Source organism: Podarcis erhardii, assembly GCF_964252035.2.
Source record: "Podarcis erhardii genome assembly, chromosome: 7".
NCBI classification, from domain to species: Eukaryota; Metazoa; Chordata; class Lepidosauria; order Squamata; family Lacertidae; genus Podarcis; species Podarcis erhardii.
The window spans coordinates 59,884,284-59,898,697 of NC_138511.1; the positions used below are offsets into that span (position 1 = coordinate 59,884,284).

At 45.1% G+C, this 14,414-nt stretch overlaps 1 protein-coding gene across 2 annotated transcripts; it reads left to right on the plus strand.

The window, feature by feature from the left end:
- Positions 1 to 47: 47 nt before the first annotated feature.
- NDUFS5 (NADH:ubiquinone oxidoreductase subunit S5) lies at positions 48 to 4,712 on the plus strand. Of its 2 annotated transcripts, none has more exons than XM_081870460.1 (3): positions 48 to 176; positions 2,958 to 3,175; positions 4,430 to 4,711. In XM_081870460.1, exons 2-3 carry the CDS (start codon positions 2,960 to 2,962, stop codon positions 4,532 to 4,534), a joined length of 321 nt encoding a protein of 106 aa, XP_081726586.1. In that variant the 5' UTR covers positions 48 to 176; positions 2,958 to 2,959; the 3' UTR covers positions 4,535 to 4,711. The 2 variants fall into 2 exon arrangements, with proteins under 2 accessions (XP_081726586.1, XP_081726587.1); XM_081870461.1 differs by having other exon boundaries at positions 51 to 180; positions 4,430 to 4,712.
- Positions 4,713 to 14,414: the final 9,702 nt, after the last annotated feature.

Sequence of the window (14,414 nt, forward strand, 5' to 3'; positions counted from 1 at the left end):
TAACTCCCGAGACGGCGCGTCACTCTTCATTTTTCTGTTCTCTGTGTCTCACGTACACGTAATCTGAGTGGAATCCTCCGCGAGCTCCGTAAGGAGCTTTACGTCCAGGCGCCACTGTCGTGAAAGCGAAGGGGCACGCCTGACGGCAGCACTGTCGCGAACGCTCGCAAGGACAGGTAGGTAAGGAAGGCGGGGTGGGGGGGGGGTGTTACTCAGGTGGAAGGGGCAGGTGGGGGGTGGGAAGGGTATCCATTTCGCTCCCCCACCCCGTCTGCCTGCGGCGGGGAGGGACAAGCTGTGTAGCAAAGTTCCCTGCAAGATAAAAATTCAGAGCCATTACTTGAAGCAGGTTCTGGAGTCTGTTCCCTATGCCTTTGGCGGAAGGGTGGGCGCTAGTCTGAGGGAGGGTCGCCCCCAGAAGAGTTTGCTGCTCCTTGAGGCTCCCCTCAGTCCCTGGTGCATGATAGCGCCCAGGCTGGTCGAGCCCCTTCCTCTCTTCCTCCTCCTGGCAACAAAAATGCCGTAAGAATAGTTGAGAGCAGTGGTTCCCAAATCTTTTTTGGGATCATCCCCTCACCGTGCCCCATAAAAAGCATTATTCAGAACAGCGGTTTGTACGGCCCACTAAGGAAGATAGCGCAATAAAATTCAAAACAGTAACAATTAATTGCATACTTATTCAAAATTCAGTTAAAGATGCAGTATTTAGTTTAATTCATTCAACAAAATTGGTGAACTTGATACAGTGAAACCAACTTTTCAAAGTCAGATAATCATTTACACCTCCAGCACACCCTGCTGCTCACTTTCCTTCTCTCCGGAGGTAACCCACCTTGGCAACCACTGGGTTGGTTAGATGCACAAACCATGTGCTGCCTGTTTCAACAGAGGCTAAACCATCTCCTTTGAGTCTGCCCAATGGTAGGGCTGGCCCTGCTCCCAGATATGCTAAACTTCTGGAAACTTTGAAGCTGGGTGTGTGGATGTAGTCTGGGAATATTTTGAAGTCCGGGGGGAAGGGAATTTTGGAGGGAAATGAATTGTTTTAAAACATCTCATTGGATTTAAGCTTGCTTTAAATATATGTGTGTTTCAGGTGTATTTGGCAAGCTCACAGATTTTATAGTTTGCTATATAATGGCTTAGGACTCATTTACTTAAGGGATCACCTTACCTACGTGTGACTTTGATCTGCAAAACTTTAACTTCTACAAATGCCACACAGTGTTGGATCCAAGTTTATGAGTACAGTGGTACCTTGGGTTACATATGCTTCAGGTTTTATACGCTTCAGGTTACAGACTCTGCTAACCCAGAAATAGTACCTCAGGTTAAGAACTTTGCTTCAGGATGAGAACAGATATCTTGTGGCGGCGGTGCAGCAGCAGCAGGAGGCCCCATTAGCTAAAGTGGTGCTTCAGGTTAAGAACAGTTTCAGGTTAATAATAGACCTCCAGAACGAATTAAGTATGTAACCAGAGGTACCACTGTAGTTCCTTTAGAGTGGCAACACTCTAGCTTTAGCTGTGGAACTCCCCTCCTATTGACATGAGGCAGCAACATTCGCTATATTGTTTTAGGTGCCTCCTGAAAACTTTATGCTTCAGTGGGCCCATTCAGGCACATGACTTGGAAACATGTGTTTTAAAATTTGAATATGTTTTGATTGTATTTTTAATCATATTTCCTAGTGTTTGTCATATTGGGCTCCTTTGAGAGGAGTGTGGGGGAGAAATGAAATAGTGTATAAGTTTACAGGGAGTTTAGAAATATGATTGCTTTGATTTTCTCCAGATGGTAATTGCAGCGTATTCAGCAATAGAGAGGGAACAGTATGGTGCTATAACCATTAAGTCCTTAAACGTATCTTGGATTTCTACCAGTTATGGAATTATTATTTTGAAACCATCACTATTATGGGGGGCAGGGGGGAATTATCTAGACTTGGAAACCTTTCCTTATTGTCATCATTAACCAGACACAAAAAACCTACAATGAATGTTCACATCACAAGCAATTTTTCTTCTTCAAACTATTTCCAAATCTCTGAGAAATAAAAAAAAAATATGCACACACATGTATGTTTGTGGGACACACTTTTGCCCATTCCTAGCTGTGTTAAAATCTTTGATTTCTCCATTGATTTCTATGGTCAGCTCTCGCTTCTGTCCCTAGGGACATTTAAAAATAGTTTCTCAATGTGAACTCGGGGAATGACCTAACCAAACAGTGGAGTAGTTCTGTCTATGTGTCTCTTCCTTTGTACTTCTTCTCTAGCCACTCAGTTCCATTCCTAGCCACCCAGTTTTCATTTCTCCAGCCTCTTATTCAGTGTTCCTTGCCACTGAGTAACCTAGGGACTGTGAAGGTTTTCCCCCATTAAAGATTGATTGTATCATTACAAACCTCATAATTACCCTGAGTCTGCTGGTGTCACCCCTGTTTTGGTGCGAGTGGGGGGGGAGAACTGTACTGCAGAGCTAGCACGTGGGTGGGCTTTCACCCCCATAAAGGTGTGGGCAGGTGCTGTGGCTGTAGCCCTACTTCCTGCTCCTCATTACTTGGTGCAATGGTACAGTGAATGATGCCAGCTGACCTCACCTCTGGTAGCTCCTAGACATTGCCAAGTGTGTTATCCATATCCTCCATTTGAGGATGCATTAGGTGGTGTTTTTTTAAAAAAGGAGAAAAGAGAGCATATTAAACTGGAATATTTTATTTATCCACCACTGCCACTTCAAAGATGAAGGCAGTCAATCATCAGATTAATTTGTTCCTGCTTGAACATGCTCACCTTAAAGCCTTTCTTCCCAGAACTTCCTGCTTCTCTCTCCCCTGGTCTAATGTTCCCCCTAAGGAGGATTTCTTCCTGAGTCACCTGGCTACTCTTCAGCTACACACCTAGCTATGCACATTTAGAATCATTTCTTTACTGGTGTTTTTTCTCCCCCTCTCAGCCATGCCACTTCTCGATCTCCAGAACCAGCTGGGCATTGATGTTGACAGGTGGTTGCTCGTCGGGAGTTCCAAGCAGCCCCACAAGCAGGCCAGTTTGTGCTTTGCCTTTCAGAAGGAGTGGCTGGAGTGTTCTGATGGCATTGGATCTGTAAGGGCAAAGAAGGAGTGCCAGCAGGAGATGGAGGATCTTGCTGAATGTCTAAGCAAGAAAAAAATGGTGAGTGGGAGACCTGAAGCAGGGACTCGGGGTCAGCAAGTGTGCATCTGTGTGCAAGGAAGTATTTGTCTGTTTGCTTTTCTTATTGCTGGAGTATCTGCAGAAGTTGACTGCCTCTTCCCATGTGCTGCCTGAAAGAGATGGTATGGACAGTTTTGGGGAGAATAGAAATGTAGTAAGTTTGCTTTCCCTGGGCAGAAGTTATTAGTAGGCAGCTCATTTCAAAGGCAGAATTCTCTTGTATTCCCATCCATCCTTGATGCCATGCAGAGCTACCATTTGTCTTCCCAACATAAGGGGCAAAGGAAAGAGAAGCAGCTGTGCTTCCTTCTCACTGCAGTGAGAACACTGCAGTGAGAACATCAGGGTGGGGGAAGCAGGTGGAATTCCAAAGTGTAAACTTCTGTTGGGTTTGTGGATGTAAGCTGGGAAAAAAGTTAAAATATTTCCCAAGCTGCAGCTTGTTGCCATCTTTCAATGTAACTGGCCCACCCCTTTGAATGTTTTCATCATGCAATGGGAGCAAGGTATTGCTGCTTCAGAGCCTCTCTCCTCTCCTCCTCACCTCCCCCAGCCCCATCTATTGTTAACAAAACTGCCCATCCCTAACTGGGCTTCCCACATCTCCATAGCTGAGAGTGCAGCGTGAACATCTTGGTCAGCTGTGCAGGCACCTCAGGAGTCTGGCAGACCAAGATCATTTTGTGGCAAGCAGAGAATAGCAAGGCCATCTGGAGGGCAGCCATGTGTGGGAGCCCATCAAAGCCTTTCGCTAGTAAGGTACCTCCTGGCTCTCAATCTGCGCCTTGATGCTGAAAGATTCTGACACTTTGATCTAAAGAACAGAACTGCAAGACTGAGAGTAGCAGAGTTGTCAGTCTATTTGAACTCAAGATCGGCTTATAACCCACTCTAAAAAAAAACCTTATGTATGTCTGTTTCCCCCCTTCTCTCCCCACCCTGATCTGATCTCTTTACACTTGTAAAGAGTTGGGCAGGTGCAACTTCTCACAAAGGAATAGCAAAGCAGTCTCCTCTTTTGCACAATTTTTAAAGGGAAAGGGGTTCCATGTTTTCCCTTGCATCTGGTCACCCTCCAGTGAGTTGGAGCGCGTTAAAGGGAGTGCTAAATCTGAGACCTTCAGCAATGGGAACATGCTCCTTTACAAATCCCTACGTGCTCTGACCTGCTGGAGAGGGCAAGATTTAACTCAGAAGGTGACATCCCAACTCTCTCTTCTGTTCCTTTGGCAGGTGAAGCGAATGATGGCGATTCAAGCACAGAGGGAGAAGCTGATAAAGGAGGGAAAATACACCCCTCCTGACAACCATTCTGGCAAATTTGACCCCACACCTTGAACTTCTGCTGCTTACCCTGGAGGAAGCAGAGCAGGAGCCACTTCCCAGTCTCTCTTGCCCCCCCCCCCTTTTTAAAGAGTTATATCACTAATGTATCAACAACTTCTGGTCAGGGTGAAGACAATTGACTTTAGTCATTTTCCTTTAGCTGCCAACTGCTCCTCTCTTGTGAAGAGAGGAAGTGGCAGACTGTTCCTGAAGTTCTACTGAAGTGGCAGACTGTTCCTGGCTTGAATAAAACCACCTCTTTGGATCTTGGACGTTAAGCTTGAGGTTCTTTTCTTTCCCCCCATCTTTGTTATTACAGTGGTACCTCGGGTTACAGACGCTTCAGGTTACAGACTCCGCTAACCCAGAAATAGTACCTCGGGTTAAGAACTGCTTCAGGATGAGAACAGAAATCATGCGGCGGCAGCGGGAGGTCCCATTAGCTAAAGTGGTGCTTCAGGTTAAGAACAGTTTCAGGTTAAGAACGGACCTCCGGAACAAATTAAGTTCTTAACCAGAGGTACCACTGTACAGAGCTGCAAGTAGCCATTTGCTTGGAATCTGTGAAAGTGTGGAATGCACAACATGGAAGGCGACCACCTCAGTCAGAGAACACGGCTGGAGAATCTGTTGTTCCTGATGTTGCTGGGATCCCAACTCTCAGCAGCCCACACAGCCTAGTAGTGGTCAGGGTTGATGGGAGTCGTAGTCTAGCACCACCAAGCGAGAGGTTCTGCATTCCGATCTAGGTGCTGAAAATGTTAGCTTCCTTCCACCACTTGTTTCTGCTGTCTCAGACAAGCCTGTCTGTTATTACATTTATATCTACCTGTCTTCTCTCAAGGAGCTTAAGGTACACAGTGTCCTCCCCTTTCTATCCTCAGAAAAAATGTGTGAAAGAGGTTAGGCTGAGAGAGGGTGACTGGCCCCAAAAGTCACATAATAAGCTTCATGGCTGAGTGAGGTTTTTAACCTTGCCCAGTTCTAGTTTGGTGCTGTGGTTCTGTCCAATCCTTTGCTTCCCACCCACGCATCCCCATCTCTATGTTTTCTGCTACTTCTTGGGTCTAGAGCGGTCTTCCCATCTCTGGGCTCCCTCATGTTCCTCTTGGTGAAGCTTGCCATGAGGAAGACATATTTTGGGGTGCCAATAATGAGTACAGTATAAGAAAACAAATGGATCTGGACTGCTGGCCAGTGGGCTTCTACAGTCTGTTGGGCAGTCCTCTTGCACCATGGATGGGAGTTGTGGTCCATGTCAAGTTAACAGGAGGGTGTGTGAGTCATTTGGACTCTTCCCCTTTGAGTAGCCCTCTCCTTTCGGCTTGTTCACTTCCATCTGTTCAGACTCTTCCTTGATCCTTCCTCTTTTGCATTACAAATTCACATCTTTTCTAGCAGAGGGCCATTGGACAGAGGGTGTTGCCCCCACAGCCTCTATGGTGCCTAGCACACGCTCATGGCCCTGCATAAATAAATAGCAACCATTTTCCTTCTTACAGACCTCTTTAAGTGGGGATCATCTGTTGAGTAACTGAATTCTCAGAGAGTGATGTCCCACTCTCTAACATAGAGAGAGTGCAATAGTTATTTGTGGCAAAAAGGCTACCAAATTGCCCAGAGTTTCTTGTTTTGTTGCCAGTCAGTAACTTGGGAAGTTTTATTACTGGAGGAGGCCAAAGGCTTCTGGGATTTCATTTAGGGAAACAGGAGGCCTCTGTGCATTTGGGTCTCTACCAATCTTCTGCTTTCATGCTTGGTGGAATTCGCCGAACCACCTTTTGTCTTCCTCAAATCCCTTGTCTCAGTCTCTAGCCAGCCAGCTATATCATTTTAGGAGCTGTCATGTAGTTCTGCAAGTCTGAGGTATGCAGGGACCAGCTGTTTGGTTGCCTGATCTTCTGTAATACCTGTATTGAGATTTGCAGGTTACTGCAAAGGATTTGGGCCAGTTTTAGCTGGATCAACTCATGTTTATTTACAGGTAGAGCGCTCCAGGCTGGGATTCTGTTCCCTTCTGCCATACCTACCAGCCTAGAACTGTCATCTGTCATCTGCTGGGAAGCAAGGAAATGTTGCTTTTAAACCTTACCTGCCACTTCAATAAAGTCACACAGTTCCCTGGTTGCTCCATGTTTACCTTTCTGACAGGCGCTCTTCCCCCCACCCCAGCCTGCCTGCCTGTCTCTGTAGATACATAAAGATTAATAATAGGGGCTGTGTCCTTGCTCACACTGCTACCCAACCCCCTGCCATCCCCCCCTCATATTAGCCCATAGAGCAGGCATCCCCAAACTTGGCCCTCCAGCTGTTTTGGGACTACATTTCCATCATCTCTGACCACTGGTCCTGTTAGCTAGGGATGATGGGAGTTGCAGTCCCAAAACAGCTGGAGGACTGAGTTTTGGGGTGGCTGCCATAGAGCTTCCCCTTCTCACCCCATGCAACTTCTAAGCTTGCTTTTCACTTTCCCCAACTCCATTTCTGAAACTACTATTCTGCAGCCCCACTTTGCATCCATTTTCAGCTTCACCCCTAAGTCCATGCCACCTCCTTTTCTACCCCATTTTTTTCATCTACCCTACTCACTTTTCTCAACTCTCCCTTGCACACAGATTCCCCCCCCCCCGCCCCAATTCCATGAATTCCTCCTCTACCATAAAGGCCCTTTGCAGACATCCCCTGCAACCTTAAGATGAATAGAACCTTAAAAGCAAGCCTGTCAGTTACAAAAGGGTAAGTTCAGCTGATAGAGGTTGCACATATATGGATGTTTGCTTGTTCACAAAATACCTTTTCTAATTTACTATATTTAATATAGAACTTCATGTTGAAGACAATACATGGTATCAGGAGTGCAATACATGATTGTGGGAAGGTAATTACCAGCTGGTGAGCTTGATGTCGATACCAGCGAAGATCCTCAAACAGATAATTAAACAGTCAGCCTGTGATCACCTCGAAAAGGATGCTGTGATTACTAAGACTCAGCATGGGTTTCTCAAAAACAAGTCATGCCAGGCAAATCTCATTTCTTTTTTTGATAGAGTTACAAGCTTGGTGGATCATGAGAATGCGGTAGACAAAATGTTATCTTGATTTCAGTAAGGCTTTTGATGAAGTTACTGTTAGGTGGATTTGTAGCTCATTGACTGACCATACCTAAAGAGTGCCACAGAAGACAGAACCAGGATTAAAGATTGACTTAACAGATTGGAGAACTAGGTCAAAACTAACGAAATGAATTTCAGTAGGAACAAAATGTCCGGTTCTACACTTAGGCAGGAAGAACCAGCTACACAAATATAAGATGAGGGACATCTGACTTGCAAGTAGTATATGTGAAAAGGATCTAGGCTACAGGCTTAACCTGAGTCAACAGTGATGCAACAGCAAAAAAAGCTAATGCTATTTTAGGCTGCCTCAAAAGTAGTCTAGTGTAAGGATCAAGGGAAGTAATAGTACTGAAGGCAGCCCTGTATCAGAAAGTTTTTAATACTTGATATTTTACAATGTTTTTATATATGCTGTAAGCCACCCAGAGTTGCTGGGGAAAACCAGCCAGATGGGCAGGGTATCAATAATAATAATAATAATAATAATAATAATACCACTCTATTCTGCCTTGATCAGACCACACCTGGAGTACTGTGTCCAGTTCTGAGAATCACAATTTAAGGATGTTGACAAGCTGGAACATGTGCTGAAGAGGGAGACCAATATGATCAGGGGTCTGGAAACCAAGCCTTATGAGAAATGGTTGAAGGAGTTGGGTATGTTTAGCCTGGAAAAGAGGAGAGACTGGGAGGAGATATGATAGCCATCTTCAAATATCTGAAGGGCTACCGCATGGAAGATGGAGCAAGCTTGTTTTCTCCTGCTCTGGAGGGTAGAACTCGAACCAATTGCTTCAAGTTACAAGAAAGTAGATTCCGGCTAAATATCAGAAAGAACTTTCTGACAGTAAGAGCTGTCTGACAGTGGAATGGACTCCTTCAGAAGGTGGTGGACTCTCCCTTCATTGGAGTTTGTTAAGCGGATGGTCGTCTGTCATAGATGCCTTAACTGAAATTCCTGCATTGCAGGGAGATGGGCTAGATGACCCTTGTGGTCCTTTCCAACTCTACAATTTTATGATTTGAAACTAACACAACAATGCCTTTCCCAGCTCCATTCTCATGGCACTCAAACCTTGTTTTAAACTGTCACTCTTTCCCACAGTGTTATCTCATCATCATTTATTCTATTTTTTTAAAAAATCACTTTTTCAGTTTCCTTTACACAACTCTCTGCTGTTATTTAAAACCATCATTTTAAAACTTTCCTTCTCTTGCCCATGCAAATCCAAGACGGATGCTGTACTGCAAATCCTCCAAGCGTGTGTGTGTGTGTTACCTCCCACATTACAACTGCCATATACTAATATTCAAGCGATATTCAAGGGAGCAGGTGGTGTTGTGGTCTGAACCACTGAGCCTCTTGGGCTTGCTGATCGGAAGGTCAGCAGTTCAAATCCACACGATGAGGTGAGCTCCTGTTGCTCTGTCCCAACTTCTGCCAACCTAGCAGAAAGCACACCAGTACCACTGCAGCGGGAAGGTAAGTGGCATTTCTGTGCGCTCTGGCTTACGTCACAGTGTTCTGCTGGGCCTGAAGTGGTTTAGTCCTGCTGGCCACATGACAGGAAAGCTGTTTGTGGTCAAATGCCGGCTCCCTCGGCCTGAAAGGGAGATGAGCACTGCAAACCCATAGTCACCTTTGACTGGACTTAACTGTCCAGGGGTCCTTTACTAATATCCAATCAGTGGACCCAAATATGGACCCTTATCTAGACAAAATGGCTCCCATTCTCTCTCAAGAAGGAAGTCTCAGCATGTTTGGGGAAAATCCAAAGATTGCAGCAATACAGTACAGTAAATGTTTAGGGAAGAAAGCCAATGAGGACTGAACATGCTCAGTGAGTGCACGATGCTGGCTAGCGGGTGTGTGTGTGTGTGTGTGTGTGTGTGTGAAAAATAGTAAAGTATGCTGGCTGCGGCTGATGGGAGTTGTAGTCCACCAACAACTGGAGGGCACCAGGTTGGTAGAAGCTGAAATAAGTATCCTGGAAGAGGGCATGTTTGGCTAGGACCATGAAGAGACTCACTCTTTCCTGCAACATTTTATTACAGCTTCCACTGGGTCAGGATTAATTTTGCATGCAAAGTGCCCTGTAGCACAGAATCCCTCCAGCAAAACTGGGCTCCCTGTGATAATATTATCACTACTGTAATGTGGAAAGTTCCTGAAACAAATTGGGAGTACGAATCATTCAGCCTTAGAAATGCCCCCTGCCTGCCACCCCAGCTCCAGAGAGGAGGGAAAATGGATAAGGCAGAGGCCAAGCAGGACCTTGTGCATTTGATCTTTTTAAATTGCTAAATCTTCACCCTTGTCTGACATTTTTAATTCATTAAGAATGAATTTTACAGGGCGTGAGTGTGTGACACATTTAAGAAATACAACAGGAAAAATTTCAAATGCCTGTACATTTTTTCCTGTGTCATACATGAGATGTTATAACATTATTATCTGAGGTATGTATGTTAGTGTGTGGCTGGTGGTTGTTAGAGACCCAACACCCCTTTTTTAAAAAAATCTGCATTTAAAACCCAGAATTCTGAAGGTGGCAAACAGAAAAAGCAGAAGGTTTGGATTTAACTGAGTGTGCGAGAAAGAGAAGTGTCCTCCCGCTGGTTAGCAGGATCCATGAATATAAAGCAAAGAGTGTGTTCTCTCTCTCTCTCTCTCTCTCTCTCTCTCTCTCTCTCTCTCTCTCTCTGCAAACACAGTCATGAGCATAATGCTCCCGTCCTCACACTGTGTGTAGTCAGCGATAAATCCTCACTTGGCTGAGTGTGTTAATTCCCCCCGCTGCCCGCAGAGGAAAGCAAGCAGCTAATTATGCCAGGCTGCCTTTCCACAGCTGCGCTCTGGCCTTGCAATGAGGCTGCAAGATCAAAAAACCAGAGGCCTATTGGAAAATGGGACAGGACAAGGCAGATCAGGTGCTTCATGCCCTGACCACTTTCCTTTTTGTTCCACCTGCATTCCAGGCGTGGAGCAGCAATGCCTTGAGGGGTGCTTGTAAAAAGGCATCTACCTGTTTTATAACAGGAGCAGATCCACAGCAGGAAGTTTTGATGGAAGTGCTAACTGCGAAAATTGTTTTCTCCAATCTATCTCACTTGATGTTTTAGACTACAACCCCCATCAATCCCAGCCAGCACAGATGTGCTAGGTGGAATGATGGGGGCTGCAGTTCAGCATTAAAACTGCCAATATCATAACGCCACTCCACTAATCTGTGGGACATGTCAGAGCCTGCATTGCAGGGGGCTGGACTAGATGACCCTTGGTATCCCTTCCAACTCTACAATTCTATGAGAACCGCAAAAGGGGTCAGGAAAGGGCACCCAAGGTTATTCAAGGTTCTGAAAAACCTACATTGGCTCCCAGTACAATTCTGAGCACAATTCAAAGTGTTGGTGCTGACCTTTAAAGCCCTAAACGGCCTCAACCCAGTACACCTGAAGGAGCGTCTCCACCCCCATTGTTCAGCCCAGACACTGAGGTCCAGCACTGAGGGCCTTCTGGTGGTTCCCTCACTGCAAGAAAAGTGAGGTTACAGGGAACCAGACGGAGGGCCTTCTCGGTAGTGGTGCCCGCCCTGTGGAACGCCTTCCCATCAGATGTCAAGGAAATAAATAACTTTTAGAAGGCATCTGAAGGTAGCCCTGTTTAGGGAAGTTTTTAATGCTGGATGAGTTATCATGTTTTTAATATTCTGTTGTGGAGCTGCCCAGAGTGGCTGGGTATGAATAAATTATCATAATATTATTATTATTACAAGGAGCTAGAGTGATTCCATTATGCAGAAAGGTATTCCTCTTCCTTTCCAACTGTGAAGTGGAAGTGCAGCTAAGATGTCGTTGTAAAGGGCCACCCCTACAATGTGCATCTTCTTTCCAACAGACCAGCTGGTGGCTCCTCCTCTTCTTCTTCAACTTGTCACTCGGAAATCGCTCTCCTTTGGAAGGTGCAGGCCACTCCCTCCTTGCTCAGGTCCCAGATGGATTAATTACTGTAACACAGATGGGTCCTGCAGCAAGGAAGCTGCTTGGTGTGCCCCTGTCAAAGTTTCATTGGTGGGAGACACAGATGCTCCATTTCCCCTGTTAGTGACACACCAAAGGAGCTAGAAGGGAGCAAGGGAAGACCAGCTCCCAGGATGCACCAATTGCAGCATCTAACAGAACTTCAGCTCTGGCTGTGAACTTGTTCTGCAGGTTTCTGGGGTTCCTCTCCACTTCAACAGGGCTTGTACAGCAGACCCTTCCAACAGGCTTTGGGGGACTGCTTTAATGAAAGGTATGGTGCTGTGCTGTTTTTATTGGTATGGTTTTAATAGATTTCATATATGTATCTCATCTTAATTCTATCAATGTTTAATTTTTTAAATGATTTTTTTCTGCTTTTAGTGGTTCTTATTTTTATCTGTGGACCTCACTGAGTCCTATCGGGAGGAAAGGCAGGCTATAAATAAATATATAAGAGTAAGAATAAGAATAAGAACAGTGGCCATGGGATAGCCCGTGTGAAAAGGTAATTCTGCATCCAAATTCTGCAGCTTGTATGCATTAGGCAAATAAGGCACATTTTCCATTTTCAAACTTTGACAAACAGGGAAGTGCTTTTAGGATGCCTCCAGACTGCAAGTATTTAGCAGGAGGGATTCAAGTGCATAGAGAGAAGAGCACACAGGTATGTATATGGGAACTTGAGGTTTGTGTAGGTAAAGTGGATTGAAGCACTCTCTTGCCACAGCACAACAGATCAGAGAGAGAGAGAGATACCCAAACCATAGACTTTTTACAGTTTGGAAAGTGACGGGAAATGCTTTGAAAAGTGTATAAATGAATGAAAGATTAATGGGAAGACATATAAACATCACAGAAGCAAATCAGAATGAATGCTCATTGTCATATAGCCTGGTTGTTGTTTTTTTAAATATCAGAATGAATGCTCAGTAAAGGCCAGACATAGTCTAACCTATCCAACTTTATTAATGGCTCAATAAAACAGTAGGAATGGGTTTTTAAAGAGTGAAATGGAGTTTGCTCTATTATACAAACTTACCGTACATGCTTGCTACTTTGCATATATAATGCTGGCTTTGCCAGTCATTGAACTGTGCCCTACAACCAAGAATCTGATTGCTCTGGCCCTCAGATTTCAGCAGATATCACTCATATGTTTTGACACATATATTTGCCTTAATGAGGGACAGAAACTTGATCCTTTAAGCAAAATCACTGAACTGTGCCCACCAATGGCCAGCCTCTCTCCTGCTCTGCCCTAAGGCTGCCCAGCTCCCTCCTCCTCCTCCTCCTCCCCCCCTCCTCCTCCCCCCTCCTCCTCCTCCTCCTCCTCCTCCTCCTCCTCCTTCTTCTTCTTCTTCTTCTTCTTCTTCTTCTTCTTCTTCTTCTTCTTCTTCTTCTTCCCTCTTTACAAACACAGTCAGCGGGATTAGGAAGATGCCAGAACAGAAAAGAGTTGAAGAGGAGGACCAAAAGCAGCTCTGGAGGAAAAAATAATAAAAACAGACATCAAAGAGTCCTGCCATGACAAGGGAAACAGGGGATGTACTGAATGTTGGTGCAGGCTGTGAATGATATAAATAACCATTGACCCAAATCTGTTTAGTACTCCCTTTGAAAACTCATCCCCGGTCTGGCTGTATGCAAACTCTGGAATGGTGCTCTATACCCTCCAACATTTCTCTGATGAAAATAGGGACGTCCCATTCCATACTGATTATTTTACTATTTATACCCTACACATCTTACTGGGTTGTCCCAGCCACTCTGGGCAGCTTCCAACATATATACAGTAAAAACATAATAAAACATGCATTAAAAAAAAAACTTCCCTATACAGGATTGTCTTCAGATGACTCAGGGGTTGGATAACTCCATACCCTCCAACATTTCTCCAGTGAAAATAGGAACATCCTAAGGAAAAGTGGGACATTCTGGGATCAAATCAGAAACTGAGACGGCTTCTCTAAATCAGGGACATCCCTGAAAAATAGGGACACTTGGAGGGTCTGGTGCTCCGAGCTCAGAACCACTAAAGAAAAATAGGGGAGACCCAGGAAATGCAGGGGGTGGCTTTTTACCCAGAGGACTCAATCCTGGAACATGTCAGGATGAATAAAGGAGGGTGTGCCTTGGAGCATGCAGTGAGCCCATATCCCCACCCTGGCCTTGCTGCTGAACAACCTCAGTCCAACCTAAATTACCAAGGGTCAAGTAGGACTTCCAGAGCAAAGAGCAAAATGTCCAACTTTGCTCGAGAGCCAGGTGATGACTGGCCATTTTGCCTTTGTGCAAAGTCATTTGCCACAATGATGCTGAAATAAATGATGAACCAGTAAGTGAAAAAATACAGTGGGGAACAGAGCTGCAGTGTGATGCCACTTCCAGAGGCTGACACACACTGTCGTGATAATTGCTAGTTTGCCACAAAGAATGTGAGGGGAAAACTGCACTTAAAATAAGACAAAGGAAGAGAAGACTAAGCTCTTTTAAAAAGAGAGAAAATCATCATATCTTGCAGCATTTGCTAGCATCCATTCCGGTTTGAGTCATCCAATCAAGCACAATCCAAGTACTGGAGGAAATATTTAAATATCTTGAAAGGCTTTTGCATCCCAAGAGACTCTTCCAGATCAATTCAAAATGTAAACGGCCATTAGGCTTGGCAGATTGGGGGTGTTGTGGAAATCCACAGCAGGGAGGGCCAATTGAGGGGGGGAGGTGTTGCAGCTGGAATTCAATTCCAGTTGTTG

What these genes read in the sequence shown, in the direction of transcription:
- NDUFS5 (XM_081870460.1), top strand. Translation starts at nt 2,960, where the DNA reads ATGCCACTTCTCGATCTCCAGAACCAGCTGGGCATTGATGTTGACAGG. An exon ending in GTCTAAGCAAGAAAAAAATG is followed by an intron (nt 3,176 to 4,429) that starts GTGAGTGGGAGA and finishes TTCCTTTGGCAG; the next exon opens with GTGAAGCGAATGATGGCGAT.